Source organism: Bos indicus x Bos taurus, chromosome 22 (assembly GCF_003369695.1).
Source record: "Bos indicus x Bos taurus breed Angus x Brahman F1 hybrid chromosome 22, Bos_hybrid_MaternalHap_v2.0, whole genome shotgun sequence".
In the NCBI taxonomy this organism is placed as follows: domain Eukaryota; kingdom Metazoa; phylum Chordata; class Mammalia; order Artiodactyla; family Bovidae; genus Bos; species Bos indicus x Bos taurus.
Window position 1 is genome coordinate 9,358,833 of NC_040097.1, and position 14,346 is coordinate 9,373,178.

The 14,346-nt window shown below is 51.5% G+C and overlaps 1 protein-coding gene and 1 long non-coding RNA gene across 7 annotated transcripts; one reads left to right on the top strand and one right to left on the bottom strand.

Moving 5' to 3' along the window:
- Positions 1–274: 274 nt before the first annotated feature.
- Positions 275–9,942, bottom strand: CCDC51 (coiled-coil domain containing 51). 6 transcript variants are annotated; one of them, XM_027522650.1, is made up of 5 exons: positions 9,854–9,940; positions 9,421–9,499; positions 3,402–3,706; positions 2,078–2,242; positions 275–1,542 (listed from the first exon to the last, which is right to left on the bottom strand). In XM_027522650.1, exons 3-5 carry the CDS (start codon positions 3,696–3,698, stop codon positions 790–792), a joined length of 1,215 nt encoding a protein of 404 aa, XP_027378451.1. In that variant the 5' UTR covers positions 3,699–3,706; positions 9,421–9,499; positions 9,854–9,940; the 3' UTR covers positions 275–789. The 6 variants fall into 6 exon arrangements, with proteins under 6 accessions (XP_027378451.1, XP_027378449.1, XP_027378452.1 ...); XM_027522648.1 differs by having other exon boundaries at positions 9,672–9,900; XM_027522651.1 differs by lacking the exon at positions 9,421–9,499 and having other exon boundaries at positions 9,854–9,942.
- A 63-nt stretch (positions 9,943–10,005) lies between these two features.
- On the top strand, positions 10,006–10,403 carry LOC113880477. The gene is made up of 3 exons (XR_003507748.1): positions 10,006–10,084; positions 10,174–10,229; positions 10,317–10,403. It is a non-coding gene; the product is annotated as an uncharacterized LOC113880477 (long non-coding RNA).
- The last annotated feature ends 3,943 nt before the right edge of the window (positions 10,404–14,346 follow it).

Below are 14,346 nucleotides of genomic sequence, written 5' to 3' on the forward strand. Positions count from 1 at the left end.
CCTCACCGCTCACACTGCTGGCGGGCTGAGCTCTGCCCAAGGCTGGAGAGGCCATCCCTAGGCTGTGTGTAAAATGATACCCCGCCCAAGTGGCGCTCCAGCAGGGAACCAGATTGGTCTCCAACCCCTGTAATTCTGTCCCCAGTGGTATTTACCAACCATTCCCCCAATCCCTATTCCCTGCTCTCCTCTAATCAATCCTCTAGTGTTAGAACCAGGAAGTTCTCTCCAACATGGCAGAGCAAGTGATCCAAAAGACAGGCCGTGACCATGGTCACCAGTGAGTGGCAGCGAGCCAAGTTTTATTGACTGGAAATCATGGGCCATCCGACACAGGTGGGTTGGACAAGTGGAGGACAGGCCAGGAAATCCGAAATGAAAATCAAGGCCTGGTGGTGGGTAGGGGGAGGGACCAGTATATCCAAAATGGTCTTGAACCAAGGGCCAGATCAAGAGATGAGAGAGGAACTATAAGGGGGCGATTATCTTACTTTCAGGCCCAACCCTCGAGTTCCAAATCTGAATGTTCAATGGACAAAACTCAGTCTCACATACATTACTTTAAATAAGAAAAATGAAAGACGTTTTAATAAGACAAAATTGAAAGACGTGAGGACAAATATTTGCTGCTTGCTAGTTAACGTCAATTAGTGCTGCCTAAAAAGCAAAGGATGTCTGCCGGTGAGGGCAGACTCAGGTTGAGTACACCCCTGGAAGTTCACTTCATTACTTCATTCTCTTACTAAATCCACATCCATACCCCCTCCCTCTGGAGGAGGGTCCAGGGGGCTAGCTGGCCCTGAACAGCATATAAAGCACAGGTAGGACGGCCACAAACGTCGCACAAGTGACCAGCGTGCCATAAACGGTGTTCCTGTTGACCTGGGCTTCCAGCCTCTGCTCCGTGTCCGACAGCGCCATGATCATGCTCCCCTGTTCCAGCAGGGAACCAGGCAGAGCTCCGTCTGCAGACTCCAGGCCCGGGTGTGCTGCAGCCTTTGCAAGCTGAACCACCCCAGCCACTTGGCTCACGGTCTTTTCCAGGCCATCAAGCTGCTCTCGTAAACCCTCTAGACGTGAACGGACCTGTCTAGAATGGCTGAGCTGCTCTCTCAAGGCAGCTGAAAGGACATCTGTGTCTCTGTCTTGGGTGGGGGAAGAACCTGCCTGGGACAAAGAGCCCTGCCCGGTCCCAGCTTGCACCAGGCCCTTCAGGTCTGCCACGAGGTCACGGAGGTCCCTCTGCTGGAGCGAGTAGCTGGACGCCTGTTCTCGGATGGCTTCCTGGAGGCTCACAGGACCCTTCTGGGCCTCTAGGAGCAAAGCCTTCAACTCCTGGAGCCGCACGCGGTTCACGTAGGTGGAGCCAGCCACACCGATCAAGGCCCCCAGGACTGACCCGATGAGCGACCAGTTCTTGGTCCTCTCCGCCCGGGTGCGCTCCTTCTCATGGCTTTCCCGCACAGCTGCAGAGAAGAGGGAGAATTTCTCTCGCTCAGAGTCTTCCGCGCGCAGGTAGGTCATACGAAGCCGCTTCTCCTCCTGCGGAAGCAAAGCTGTCATGTAGCAGCGACCTGGCCCAGCAGCCTCCAGCGGAAGTCCCACAACCACATCCCTGAGACTTGGCTTCAGGCCTGGCACGGATTACATGTTCCATAAACACGCTGGGTGAGTGAGGACAGTGTTAAGTCTGGACGGGTCGGGGGAGCAAAGGAACCGGGGATGGTCCAGGTGAGCGCGGTGCTATCCTCCCCGGGCAGCTGTGGGTCTGAGCGGACATGCACGGGGGTCTCCAGACTGTGTCTGTCAGAAGGGAAATGTCTGGCGCTCTCCGGGAGGCCCTCTCCATGGTGCTCCCTCCCAATAATCCGGGGCCCAGAGTACACTAGACCGTTGATCCCAGCTGTCCAGGAGTGGAGAGGGTGGACAGGCACTGGAGCCCCAGAGCCCAGTCTCTCCCCAAGGTTTTCTGGTTTACCTCCTCACCAGGTCTCTGACCCCAAACCCATCAGAGCCCCCACCTCGCCCCTCCACACCCTGCAGGCTAGGGTCCCATGCAGGTGAGGAAGGAGCCTACCTGCAGCATCCTGTGCTCCAGAGTGGCCAGCTCCAGGTACTGGTTATCGTCTCTGGAGATGCGGTCCAGGCGGTCCCTCACCTCCTTCAGCTTGGTCTGCTGACTTTCCAAGTCCTCACGAGCCTCCCGGACAAGCCCTCGAGCCACCATGAACACTTTCTCTGCCTGCAGTGAGAACAAGAGAAGTCACCCGCCCCTTTCTCCACGCCACCCAGGGTCCTCTCCACTCCCAACCAGACGCGGCTGAGAAGAGGTCTTGGCGGGTGTCAGTGCACAGGCTGGAAAGACAGTGCCTCGGACACACAATTCTGGCTCACCCAGTGGTCCTCAGGGTGCAGCCCCGGGCCTTTTATTGGCTTCCTGGGTGTTACCTTAGCTACACCTCCCAACATCACTGAACGCCGTGACAGGCATCGCCAGGCCTCCAGTCAACAGGCTGAGAAACCCTGGCTCAGCCAAAGTCATGACCTCCGAGGGGAGAGACAGCACTGCACCTCAATACCTCTCACTGAGCCCCGGATTCTTCCCACCCTGCTACACATCTGTGCCAGGGTGGGAAACAAGATTGTTGTTGTTGTTCAGTCACTCAGTCATGTCTGACTCTTTGAGACGCCATAGATTGCAGCATGCCACGCTTCCCTGTCCCTCACTATCTTCTAGCTGCTGCTGTTGCTGCTAAGTCACTTCAGTCATGTCCGACTCTGAGATCCCAAAGACAGCAGCCTACCAGGCTCCTCCATCCATAGGATTTTCCAGGCAAGAGTACTGGAGTGGGGTGCCATTGCCTTCTCCAACTATATTCTAGAGTTTGCTCAAACTCACGTCCATTGAGTCGATGATGCCAGAGATGGTGGAACACGTTTTCCCTGCCACAGAGGACTGGACAACCAGAGGCAGTTCTCCCCACCTCACAGTCTGATTAATTCCCGGGGCCTCCACCTTCTCGAGGGATGTTTTAACCACAGTCGGGACTGTGAGGACCTTGTAACCCTCCAGGCAACTCTTACCACCAACCCCTAAAACAGTCAATGAAGGAAGTGTTTGCTGGCCCAACACAAAGGATATTAATGGCCCAGGACCCCCTGGTACACAGCATACACAGCAATTTGTTGCAATGGGGAACAGGGGGGCCCTTCACCCCGGTGATATCAAACCCAGCCATCATGTAAGAAACAACTCAGCTCCCCGTCCTAGTGCGTGTTCAAGGACAGACCAGTCTGGACGTGGCTTCCCAGCACCTGTGGCTGGTCATTCATTTGCAGGAGCCTCCAGGCCACATCGCCCAGGTGAGAGGGCTGGGCCAAACCCCAGCTCCTGTCCTCACCTCAGTGACGTTTCCCTGGGCCTCTCGAACTTCATTGAGTCCCACAAACTCTTCATATCTGTCCCACCAAGTCTTGGCCGTGGAGGATGCCCGCTGCCGAATGCTGTGCCCCAGGGCTGCTCCCAGTGCGGTAAGGCGGTGGTACAGCCCCAGGGCCACCTCCTCGGGCCTCTTCTCTCTGGGCTGGCTGGGGCCGTGGCTGCAGAGAGTCCTGGTCAGAAAGAGGTCCCTCCGTACCAGTACGGGAGACACACCCCCGACGTGCCGCATGGCCAACACACGGCTGCGCCCTGTCATCCAGAGATCTGTGGGGAGAGGCCAGACAGATCGGCTGACAGCTGACACAAGCAAGGCTCAAGTCGGGTCTCATCCCCGAGAGTTTCCTTTAAAAAGTCTAAACTGGGGACTTCCCGGGTGGCGCGGCGGCTAAGAATCCAACTGCTAATGCAGAAGACACGGGTTTGAGCCCTGATTCAGGCAGATTCCACGTGCCGTGGAGCAACTATGCCCGTGTGCCACATGAGTATGTATGCACGTGTGCAGCAAGTACTGAAGTCCGTGAGCCTAGAGCCTGTGCTTCGCAACAAGAGGAGCCACTGTAATGAGAAGCCCCCAAACTGCACCAAAGAGTAACTGGCTCTCCGCAACTAGAAAAAGCCTGCACAAAGCAACAGTATATATATATATACTGTTGCTTTGTGCAGGCTTTATATATATATATATACACATATATATATATTTTTTTTTTTTTTTAAGTCCAAACTGTTGGGCCCGGAGAGGGCAGCCACCAGGGTCAGGCTTTGCCAGGTGCTCTCCTGGAGAATAGAGCATGTAAGGGAAGAACATATATAGGAACCCGAGCCTCCCACCTCCCTCCATGACGCCAGGAGCCAGACCCTCCCATTCCACCCACTTGCCTGCATCCCCAGGTCTGCATGAGAAGCCTGGTGGCCAGTTTCCGGATAACCTCAAAGATCCTTTTTTTTTTTCCTGAAGTGGGCCATTTTTAAAGTCTTTATTGACTTTGTTACAATATTCCTTATGCTTTGGTTTTTTGGCCTACTGAATTTGTTACAATATTGCTTCTGTTTTCTGTTTCACTCTTTTGGCCATGAGATATGTGGCATCTTAACTCCGGACCAGGGATCCCACCTGCACCGCGTGCATTGAAAGGTGAAGCCTTAGCCAATGGACCACCAGGGAAGTCCCTCACATACAATTCTGAAACCTGTGTTGTATCCATGCTTAACAGAGCCTCGCAAGGATTCACCAAGACTGCCGGGGAAACTGGAATTAACTGAGGGGATTTGGGGAAAGATTTCTGTAAATGACTATCAAAACCAGCTTCCTGGACTCCCTGAGGGCTGTCTCCAAACGGGGAAGCACTTTCATTTCTGTTCTAGGACACAGGTCATTCATGTCCCAGGACAGAAAGCTCCCGCCTCGAGAGGCAATTCCGGGGTAAAAACAAAGCAAACCCAAACCGCTTGGATTGCTTCGTAGAGGACAGCTCTTCTGAGGTTCCCAGCAAACCTTCCTTCTGCCCTCCAAGCGCAGACATTCCAGGTGACCAACTCCCAGTCTCACATGTCTCTCTTTCCACAAGCTTTCTTCCTCCTCCCCAACCCCGGGAACTGCCCAACAGGTTAGGTTTCTTTAATCTTTCCCTTTTCAGCCTTGCTCTGATGTTTGGGCCCCACAATGCCTGCTCCTCTGGTACCTGAACAGCACAAGGAGTCTCCCTTTACCCAGGCAGGCCTGGCCGAGCCCAAGTGCAGGAATGATGCTGAGGACCCAGAAGAGAGAGCCAGGGGACCCTCACTCTCAGGCAAACCCTGCTTCAGAGCACCCCACCCCCAAGTACTGACTCTGGCTATCCAAGCAACACCTGGGAGTCAAAGGGCCAGACCAGAAGACAGACTAGGAGAGCTCCAATTACAGAGGAAAGTGCTTCCGGATGTAAGGTGATCTCAGCCTCCCACCCAGGCCCCCTCCCCACGGTATCACAAAGAAGCTCAGACCCTCTTGGAAACATAGTTGGTTGGGTCGGGGCATGCGTCCTGGCAAAAGCCTGAGCTGAGAGCCACAGAAAGGGACATCCCTATGACAATGGGTCCAAGCTGGCACTGCACCCAAACCCCAAAAGCCCAAAGGAGCACAGGCTACCCATGCCCCAGAGGTCAGGCAAGCCTCCAGGGCCTCAAGGCCAGTGCTCACTGCTCACAGACTGTGCCCCACAACATTCCTACAGGCACGCCCCAGTCAAAACAAAGCATGCAGCCTTGTGGACCTGCCCACCGCCACACCCAGCGGAAAGGTGTCCCTTTGGCTGTCACTACTTCCTAGCCCCCTTCTCTCTTGATCCCGCCTGACCAGCAAGGCTGCTCTCCTAAAGCCCTGCAGAACCTCCCCCTTGTCACATCCAGCAGCTGCTACTCGGATTTCTCCTCCAGCACCTCTGCAACTTTCAGCACCCTCTCATTCTGAAATCACCACCCCGCCTCCTCAGATTCCTCCAACCTTCTCAACCTCCCGTCCCGGTTCCTCCTCTATCAGCAGCACATTCCTGGATCCAGGAAGGTCACTTATCCCAGGCAGAGAAGACAGCCCCCGTCTCCTACACGGTCTTGGCTTCCTCCCCTGCCACTCACAGCCTACTTCACAGGGGAGGCTCTATTAACTTGTAAGTCAGATCACACCCCTCGGGTGAAAACCCTGAGAGTTCCCCAGTCAGCTGGCGTGAACGCCAGTCCTGCCAACAACCGACAAGGCCTGGTCCTCTCAACCCAATCCCCTTTCTTCTCTCCGTCACTGTAAGAACCCCACTCCAGCAACCCCACCACACTGAACACGATCCCACCGCAGGGTCTGTGCCCTGCCACTTCCTCTGCATGGACCACTCCTCCTCCACAAGTCCAGCCACTTTACACCTAAGTCTGCTCAAACATCACTTCTTGATAAGGCCTTTCCTGACAACTCCCTCCTTCGCCACCATCAGGCTCCCGCATTTTCTCCATCAGACATACACGTTGCCTTCTTCCTGTGTGCCTCACCCCTCACCAGAACAGAAGCTCAGAGACAGCAGGGACACGGCTTAGGGAGGGGATGCACCAATGACTCCCAAGTGGCTCCCCGACTCCAGGCCCTCTTCTCAGCCTCCTACCACTCCCTTGCCCCCGTCTCCCAGCTCCTTCCCACTGAGATGTCTCATAGGCCCCAACATTCCTGGCAGAGAGAAAAAGTGGAACAGGGCTTGACATCGTCTAAAATCTGCAGGGCTACCTGTGCAGCTGGAAACAGTAGAGGAGACTGGGGAGGGCTGGACCGAGGCCAAAGTGAGCAGGGTCTGGGTCAGGTTCAGAACCTTGCCTCTCCAAATCCATTCTCCTGCTCCAGCCAGATGACTGTCTCCTACCAACTGCCCTCTCCTCAAACCTCCATCACCAGCACCTCATGCTCACCTGCAGCTGATGGTCGGCTTCATTTCTCACCCAAAAAATGTTTTAAAATTGGAAGAGAACGTCCATAAACTCCTACTGTATCTTTGAACCTGCCAGTGTCTGTCTCATCCCCACCTTCTCTTGCTCCTCAGGATGAAAACGTCCTGCTGTAGGAAAGGCCATGCCGTGCTCCAGGTCCCATACCCTCTCCCCTCCTCAGACACGGCTCAGGAATTGATGCGACCACCCCACCCCCACCCCAGCAGAGAAGCCCCGCTTCTCTGTGCCCCTTTGCTCTGTGACAGAGCACCTGCACCAGCTGTCTGCAGCTCCTCTCCTCCTGGTCGCACTTAACCGCCTCTCTGATCTGGCCTTCAATCCCACCGGGCCAGTGGAACTGCTCTTGTTCCGGTCATTCCCACGTGCCTAAAACCAATGATCAGTTTCCTCCTCATCTCACTTGCCCTGTCGGCAGCCTGTGCCTTATGATAGCTTCCTCCTTCTTAAACCACCTTCTCCTCTTGGCTTCCAGTCCCCACTCATTTCCACAACCTCTTCACATGGTGCCCCAGGGCTCTGTCCTCAGGCTCCTCTTTCATCCAGTCTTGTGACTTGAAAAACTGGCTACTTTTATGATTGATTGTAGGGATGGCTGTGCAAGACTGTAAATACATTAAAACCACTGAACTGTAGCATTAAGTAGGTGAACTGTATGGCTGCGTGCCTGCTGAGTCACTTCGGTCCTGTCTGACTGTTTGTGACCCCACGGACTGTAGCCCACCAGGCTTCTCTGCCCACGAGATTCTCTAGTCAAGAATACTGGAGTGGGTTGCCATGTCCTTCTCCAGGAGATCTTCCCAACCCCAGGATCAAGCTCCTGCATTGCAGCCAGATTCTTTACCACTGAGCCACCCGGGAAGCCGGAAGTGTAGGGTTAGGGTTATGTAAATCATATCTCAATAAAGCTGTCACTGGAAAACAAACAGGGCTTTCCTGGTGGCTCAGTGATGAGGAATCTGCCTGCCGATGCAGGAGACACGGTTTCGATCCCTAGTCCAGGAAGATCCTGAGGAACAAGTAGGCCTGTGCACCACAACTACTGAGCCAGTGCTCTAGAGCCTGGGAGCCACAACTACTGAAACCCGCAAACCCGCTCGCACTAGAGCCTGAACACCACAATTAGAGAGTAGCCCCCACTCGCCTCAACTAGAGAAAAGCCCGTGCAGCAAGAAGACCCAACACAGCCAAAAAAAAAAAAACAGAATTCCCTGGTGGGCCAGTGGTTAGGAGGACTTGGGAGCTTTCACTGTCAGGGCCTGTGTTCAATCCCTGGCTGGGGAACTTCGATCCAGAAAGCTACATGGTGTGGACAAAAATAAAGTATAAAAAACAAGCAAGCAAACTGTTTTCGGGCCTCTCCAGTCCACAGCTCTCTTCTGAATCCCAGGCTCATTTACCAAACTGCCCAATCCAGGTCTCTGCTAGGAAGGCTGATGAGAATCTTCCTCTTCCAAAGCTGCCTTTACCACAGCCTTCTCCATCTCAGCGGATGGAAACCCCAAGTCCCAATCAGGCTCAAACTCTCACATCATCCCTGACTTTCCTTTCTCTCCCTCCTCACAGCCAGTCCATTAGCAAATGTCACCTCCACCTCTGAAACTAAATTCAGATTCCCTCTTCCTCTTGCCCCTTCCCCTGCTACCCCAAGTGCCCAAGTGAAAGTTGCTCAGTCATGCCAACTCTTTGTGACCCCATGGACTATACAGTCCATGGAATTCTCCAGGCCAGAAGACTGGAGTCAGTAGCCTTTCCCTTCTCCTGGGGATCTTCCCAACCAGGGAAGATCTCCAGCATTGCAGGTGGATTCTTTACCAGCTGAGCCACAAGGGAAGCCCTAGTCCCAAAGACCAACGTCTTTTGCCTGGGTTATCCTAAGAGCCTCTGACAGATGTCTGTGCTTCTACTCTAGCCCCTACTGTCAGAGCAGGCAGTGGTCCTTTCAAAACACAGGTCAGACTATCTCTCTCTCTGCTGAAGTCCTGCAATGGTTTCTCCATTTCTTTCAAGGTAAAAGCCAAAATCCTTTCCAAGGCCTACATGGCATCCACCTCCTGGCCCTCATCCTTCTCTCCTCTCACTTCATCTCCCATCAGTCTCCCTTTCCCCACTCTGTTCCAGTCACGTGGACCTTTTCTCCCAGTTTTTGTGAGATTAAATTGACATACACCATCACATAAATTTGAGATGTACAATGTGATGACATGACAAATGTATAGATAGCTAGATGTTTACCACAATAAGCTTAGCTGACACATCTTTCACTTCACAAAGTTCCCATAAAATTCCAGGCTTCCTGACGCTGCTCCCACACACAAGCTATTCCCACCTCAGGACCCTGACACCTCCTCGTCGATATCTGTGTGCTTGCGCTCTTCTCTTTTTTCAAGTCCTGCTCAAATGTCACAGCCGTGCACTCCTACTCCAGGACGCCTTACCCACTGTTTTATTTTTCCTCAGACACCTATCACAGGATCCGTGCTTTGCAATTCACGTATTCACTGATAGTCTGTCTTACTCACCAGAATGGCCGCTCTGCCAGGGCAGGCACTGTTTTGTTCATTGCTTCAGCCTCAGTGCCTAAAGTACTACCTGCGTGTACTGCACACCCAGCAAAAAAAAATACTGGATGAATAAACAGAATTTGCAAAATGTCGCACTCCGAGCTATATTACAAAACTCCTTCCGGGAGCCTCCAAAGCTCTAGAACCGGTGATCTAGCCCCCCCTCACCCCCCGCCCCCGCACCCGCTCCTACTTCCCTCACATCTGACCTCCAGTCACACTGTGCTTTCCTAGGTTCCAGCGATGCACCGAGCTTCAAGGCCTTTGCACAAGCCCATCCCTCTACCTGCAGTACTTTCCCTGTGTTTTTTTCCAAGCTTAGCGCTTGAGCTTAAGCACCCCTCGCGGCTTCCGGACTCTCCCCGGGACGGACATCCCGCCGCCCCAGTACCTGACGCGCTTTGCGCCTCAACCCCCAAGGAGCGCCCGCCACTCAGTTGATCGCCGACCCTTTAGGGCCCGCCTTCTGGGGGACCACTTCCGGCAGGAGCGCAACTTCCGCATCAGGAGCCAATCAGCGAGCCCGCGTGGAGGTATAGGCGCAGGGAGCTGGAACGGGGAGCTCCGCTTCCGGTGGCAGGGTCTGGGGAAGGGGCGGCAGGCGCCATGTCGGGCCGCGAAGGTAAGTGTGCAGGGACGATGGAGTGGGTCAGGGCAGAGAGGGTCGAGAGCTAGCGGGGGCCAGGCTGAGCGGTCTCGTGTCTCACCCAGGTGGCAAGAAGAAGCCCCTGAAGCAGCCCAAGAAGCAAGCCAAGGAGATGGACGAGGTGAGGGCGGGCGCAGAGGCATGGGCGGGCGCGGAGGGACTGGGTAATCCGCTTGCAGTGAACGCGCTTTCCCCTCTCTCTAGGAAGATAAGGCATTCAAGCAGAAGCAGAAGGAGGAGCAGAAGAAACTTGAGGAGCTAAAAGCAAAGGCCGCGGGGAAAGGCCCCCTGGGTAAGTGAGGGCGGGGTAGGGAGATCAAACCGGATAAACGCGTGAGCATCAGTCTGGATACGGTCCCGAGCAGGTCAGTGTCCTGCCTCGTGGATAAGCTGCAAGGTCTCTGCTCCTGTCCACTGTGGTGGATGGTCCTAGCCAGGCTTGGATTCGTAGCAGCTGGATGGAGTGAGAGCCAGACCCAGTATGGGCTTCTCTTGCTTAGGGAAGTGGCAGAAATGGAAATACAGAAATGTATCTCACACAAGTTCGTATAGTTGAGTTCCAGATATTCTCTATAGTTTCTTGCTCCAAATCCGAACTTCACTACTACTTTGTTGCTTATAACATTTCTTGACTACTCGTGTAATTAAAAGTCTAGCAAATACTTTTGCACCCTGTGTTTTCACTGCTGGATGCGCCTAGGCTAATGCATAAAGTCCAGGCTTCTTGGCGTGTTTTTAAACTTAATTCTCTACCATTCTCTCTCGTCTCCTTTTGTGTAAGAGGAATTGATTACATATCAAAATATTTTTCAAAACTCATCAGTCGTTGTATTTTGTGCTTTTTAAATCCTGTTTACACTCATCAAAATAGGGATTGTTTTCTCAGCGGTTATCTATACCCTACAGAATCACTGGGGCTCCCCAGGTGGCCCGGTGGTAAAGAATCCTCCTACCAAACAGGAGATGCAAGAGAGGAGAATTCAATCCCTGGGTCAGGAAGATCCCCTGGAGTAGGAAATGGCAACCCACTCCAGTATTCTTGCCTGGAAAATCCCACAGACAGAGGAAACTGTCAGGCTACAGTCCGTGGGATCGTAGAGCATGACGTGACGGAACACGAGCAGCACGCACGTTTAAAGTCTATTTTGTCACAACCCATTGGACTTTCATTCCTATTTAGGTATGCTTAATTCTATAACTGTTTGTTAAATTACTTGCCATGTGTTACTTGTAAATTGGCTGAAGTAAAGATACTGAGTAAATCAGATCCCAGGATCGTAATACATACAGTAGTGTGGTATGTGACAGGTAAGAATATGGACTTGGAAGTCACGCTACCTAGGTTAGAATCTTTTCTTTGTTGCATTACCAGTTTATAACTTTGAACAATATCTAACACTGAGACTTTGTTATCTGTAAAATGGGTTGAGGGGATTCGGATTAAGTGAGCCAGTCTGAAATACCCAACACAGTTGAGATGCAGATCAGTGTATAGCCATTACTTGTGCTCTGCCTTTATTCTCATTCACCACCTTACTCATTTTTGCCCAGAAATAATACTGGTAGAACCCTGTGCATGCATGTGTCACAAAAATGCCCAGTACAAGAGCTGGCCCTTATTATTTAATAGGATCCATGGTAGGCCCCTCAGGCTTCAACCACAGAGCTTGTGTTTTTCCTTGGTTGAGACTTTTTTCTTCCTTTTGCAGCCACCGGTGGAATTAAGAAATCTGGCAAAAAGTAAGCTGTTCCTTGTGCCTGAGGCAATGATGACCCTTAGTTCCATTCCTGATTAAACACCTGGATTCCCTGCCGTAATATCTGTTGCCACCTATAGCTAGAATGAAGTGTTGTCTTGGAACCTATTGTACATTTAAGAATAAACTTTTGTAAGAAAAAAAAAGTACACTTGGCTCATCTTGTCTTTAGTTCTTCTCAGCCATTTCTACCTTAGCTAAGAGATCCATATAAACCCAGTCCAGAATCCTGCCAAAGTGTCTTCTTAAGTCTGTGTGCTATCCTGATTTCTGTACCACCTTAATAAGGTTGTGCATCTGTTCATGTAAGGAACCTGCTGTGTGCAAGTTGAACATCTGCCAGTGAACAATTCCTCTTGTCAAGGCACTTCTCTGTTGTTGCAGGGGAGCGAGTCTGTAAGGACTAAGCTTACTCTGAAGCACCCAGGTCTGCATTTCCATTAGGGCTTTAGAAGATCTTTGCTAGATTCCCACCTCTTAGCTCCCCCACCCCCAACTCAATCCATCAGCAAAATTAAATCTAGACCCTTCATACTTAATTCTAATGCCACCAGATCTTTACTCTAACCCTAAAATCCCTCACCTGAATATTATAGTGAAGTCAAAATTTGTCTTCCTCTCCCTACCCTTGCTTCCCAACAGCTAGTGCTTACTCAGGACCTAGAGTAATCTCTAAACCTTAAAGTTATACTTTGTTTCTCCTTGGCTGAGAATTCCTCAGTAGCTTCTTAGAGCCGGGGGAAAAAAAAAAAAAGTCCCCACAATGACCAGTGAGGCACTAAGGGGTCTGGATGCTGCCCCCTACCCTCTGGTATCTACAGTTCATCCCCCTGATCCATCTTGAGCCATGGAGACCTACATTCCAAGCAAGCTTTCTCTTCACTGTTTTCACCTACTAGAAACCCTTCCTTAGTCCTCAAGTCTCTTAATCCTGTTTCCTTTTTTTCTCCTGACACTTGTTATCATCTACCACTTTTGACTCCAGGAAGGGTAAATTCCTGGAGGACAGAGACCATGATGTGCTAAATGCATGTGTATTGAAACAGTTTAGATGTCCGAGTCTAGATTTCATTTCTAGGATCTAGACACAACTATGGCAGTAATGCTAATAACACTAAGCTTTCTCTTGAGAATGTGTTTTCCAGAAGGGCCCTGAGATTTTGCTGAGTCAAAACTGGAAAAGATTTTCATAGATTGAAGCTTGTATTACCACTCTAATGTACTTGATACTAGTAAAAGATAAACATCCCACTTTGGTTGTCTCCCGGAAAGTTCCACAGCCAGTAGCATCCTCTTTGGACTTCAGGGATTCCCAAGGGACTTGCCAGCTGGCACCCATCCCTGTGCTGCTGAGAATAACCCTTCGGAGAGCCAGAGCTAGCACACTGCCCCTCAGATGAATCTACTGCTCTTTTATTTGATGGAACCCAGTCTGCACTTACGAAGTATAATCTTGTGTTTTTACCAGAGCAGAAACTTGGAGCAATTAAGATAGCATCCAATATTTGGGTGACTATCTGAGGGAACCTACCAGTTACCTCAAAAAATTAAAGCCAGGTACTGAAGACCCTCTAGGCCCTGACAACTATCTCCCTTTCATTTACTGCCCTCCCAAACATTCATAGGATACTCATAGGCTAAGTTAGAATTCCACGGACAGAGGAACCTATCAAGCTACAGTCCACGGGACTTCGAAGAGTCAGACACGATTCAGCGACACACGGATGAAAAGTCTTGCCCCTGTTACTTTCCAACACCTTGTTCCTGCTAAATGTCCTGCACACCACAGTGCCGTGCTTAGTCACCCAGTCGTGTCTGGCACTTTGTGACCCTATGGACTGCAGCCTGCCAGTAAAATCCTGTCAGCTACTCAAGCCCAGCTTGAATCCCTGCTCCTCTCCTATTTTGCCGTTGATAACGCCTACCTGGCCCTTGTGTGGCCTCTATTTCAGTGTTGTATTCTTGTCTGAGTAATCTTGATGCCATCCTCCTTAATATCTCTTGGTAACTCCCACTTAGCCTGTAGGACAGCCCAGTTGCTACTTCCATGGGACCTTCCTTGACTTCTTGAGTCTCATTCATTTCCATATGACCAGCACTTGGAACAAAAACACTTAAGAGCTCCCAGAGAAATGAATAAATATTAACAGCCTGAGCAGTTCCTATACCCTTCAACACAAGCACACCCTTCTCAGGCTTTCACCAAATGTACACATTCAAAACATTTACTGTACTCAAAGATGTGTGCTCATAACAGATCTATTCCTAACTCCTAGCCCAACCCCATTCTTCCACACTCCTCCTCAAAAGAGCCTGGGGTATTTGAGAAGTGGGTCTGGCTGGACAGCGAGGTCACAAAAACCAAAAGTCTGAATGCTGCTGCCTGCCATAGATTCACACTGCACGGGTGAATATCTATCTGGGCGAACTCCAGCAAGTGCTGCTGTGTACCCCAGGGCATGTCAGGGAGCCGGCACACAG

Bases quoted from the DNA above. Each gene is read 5' to 3' on its own strand.
- CCDC51 (XM_027522651.1), bottom strand. From the start codon at position 3,698: ATGACAGGGCGCAGCCGTGTGTTGGCCATGCGGCACGTCGGGGGTGTG. The intron at 2,243-3,401 runs GTGAGGACAGGA...TTCTCACTGCAG, and splicing joins CCCAGGGAAACGTCACTGAG to GCAGAGAAAGTGTTCATGGT. The intron at 1,543-2,077 runs GTAGGCTCCTTC...TTGCTTCCGCAG, and splicing joins TGGAGCACAGGATGCTGCAG to GAGGAGAAGCGGCTTCGTAT.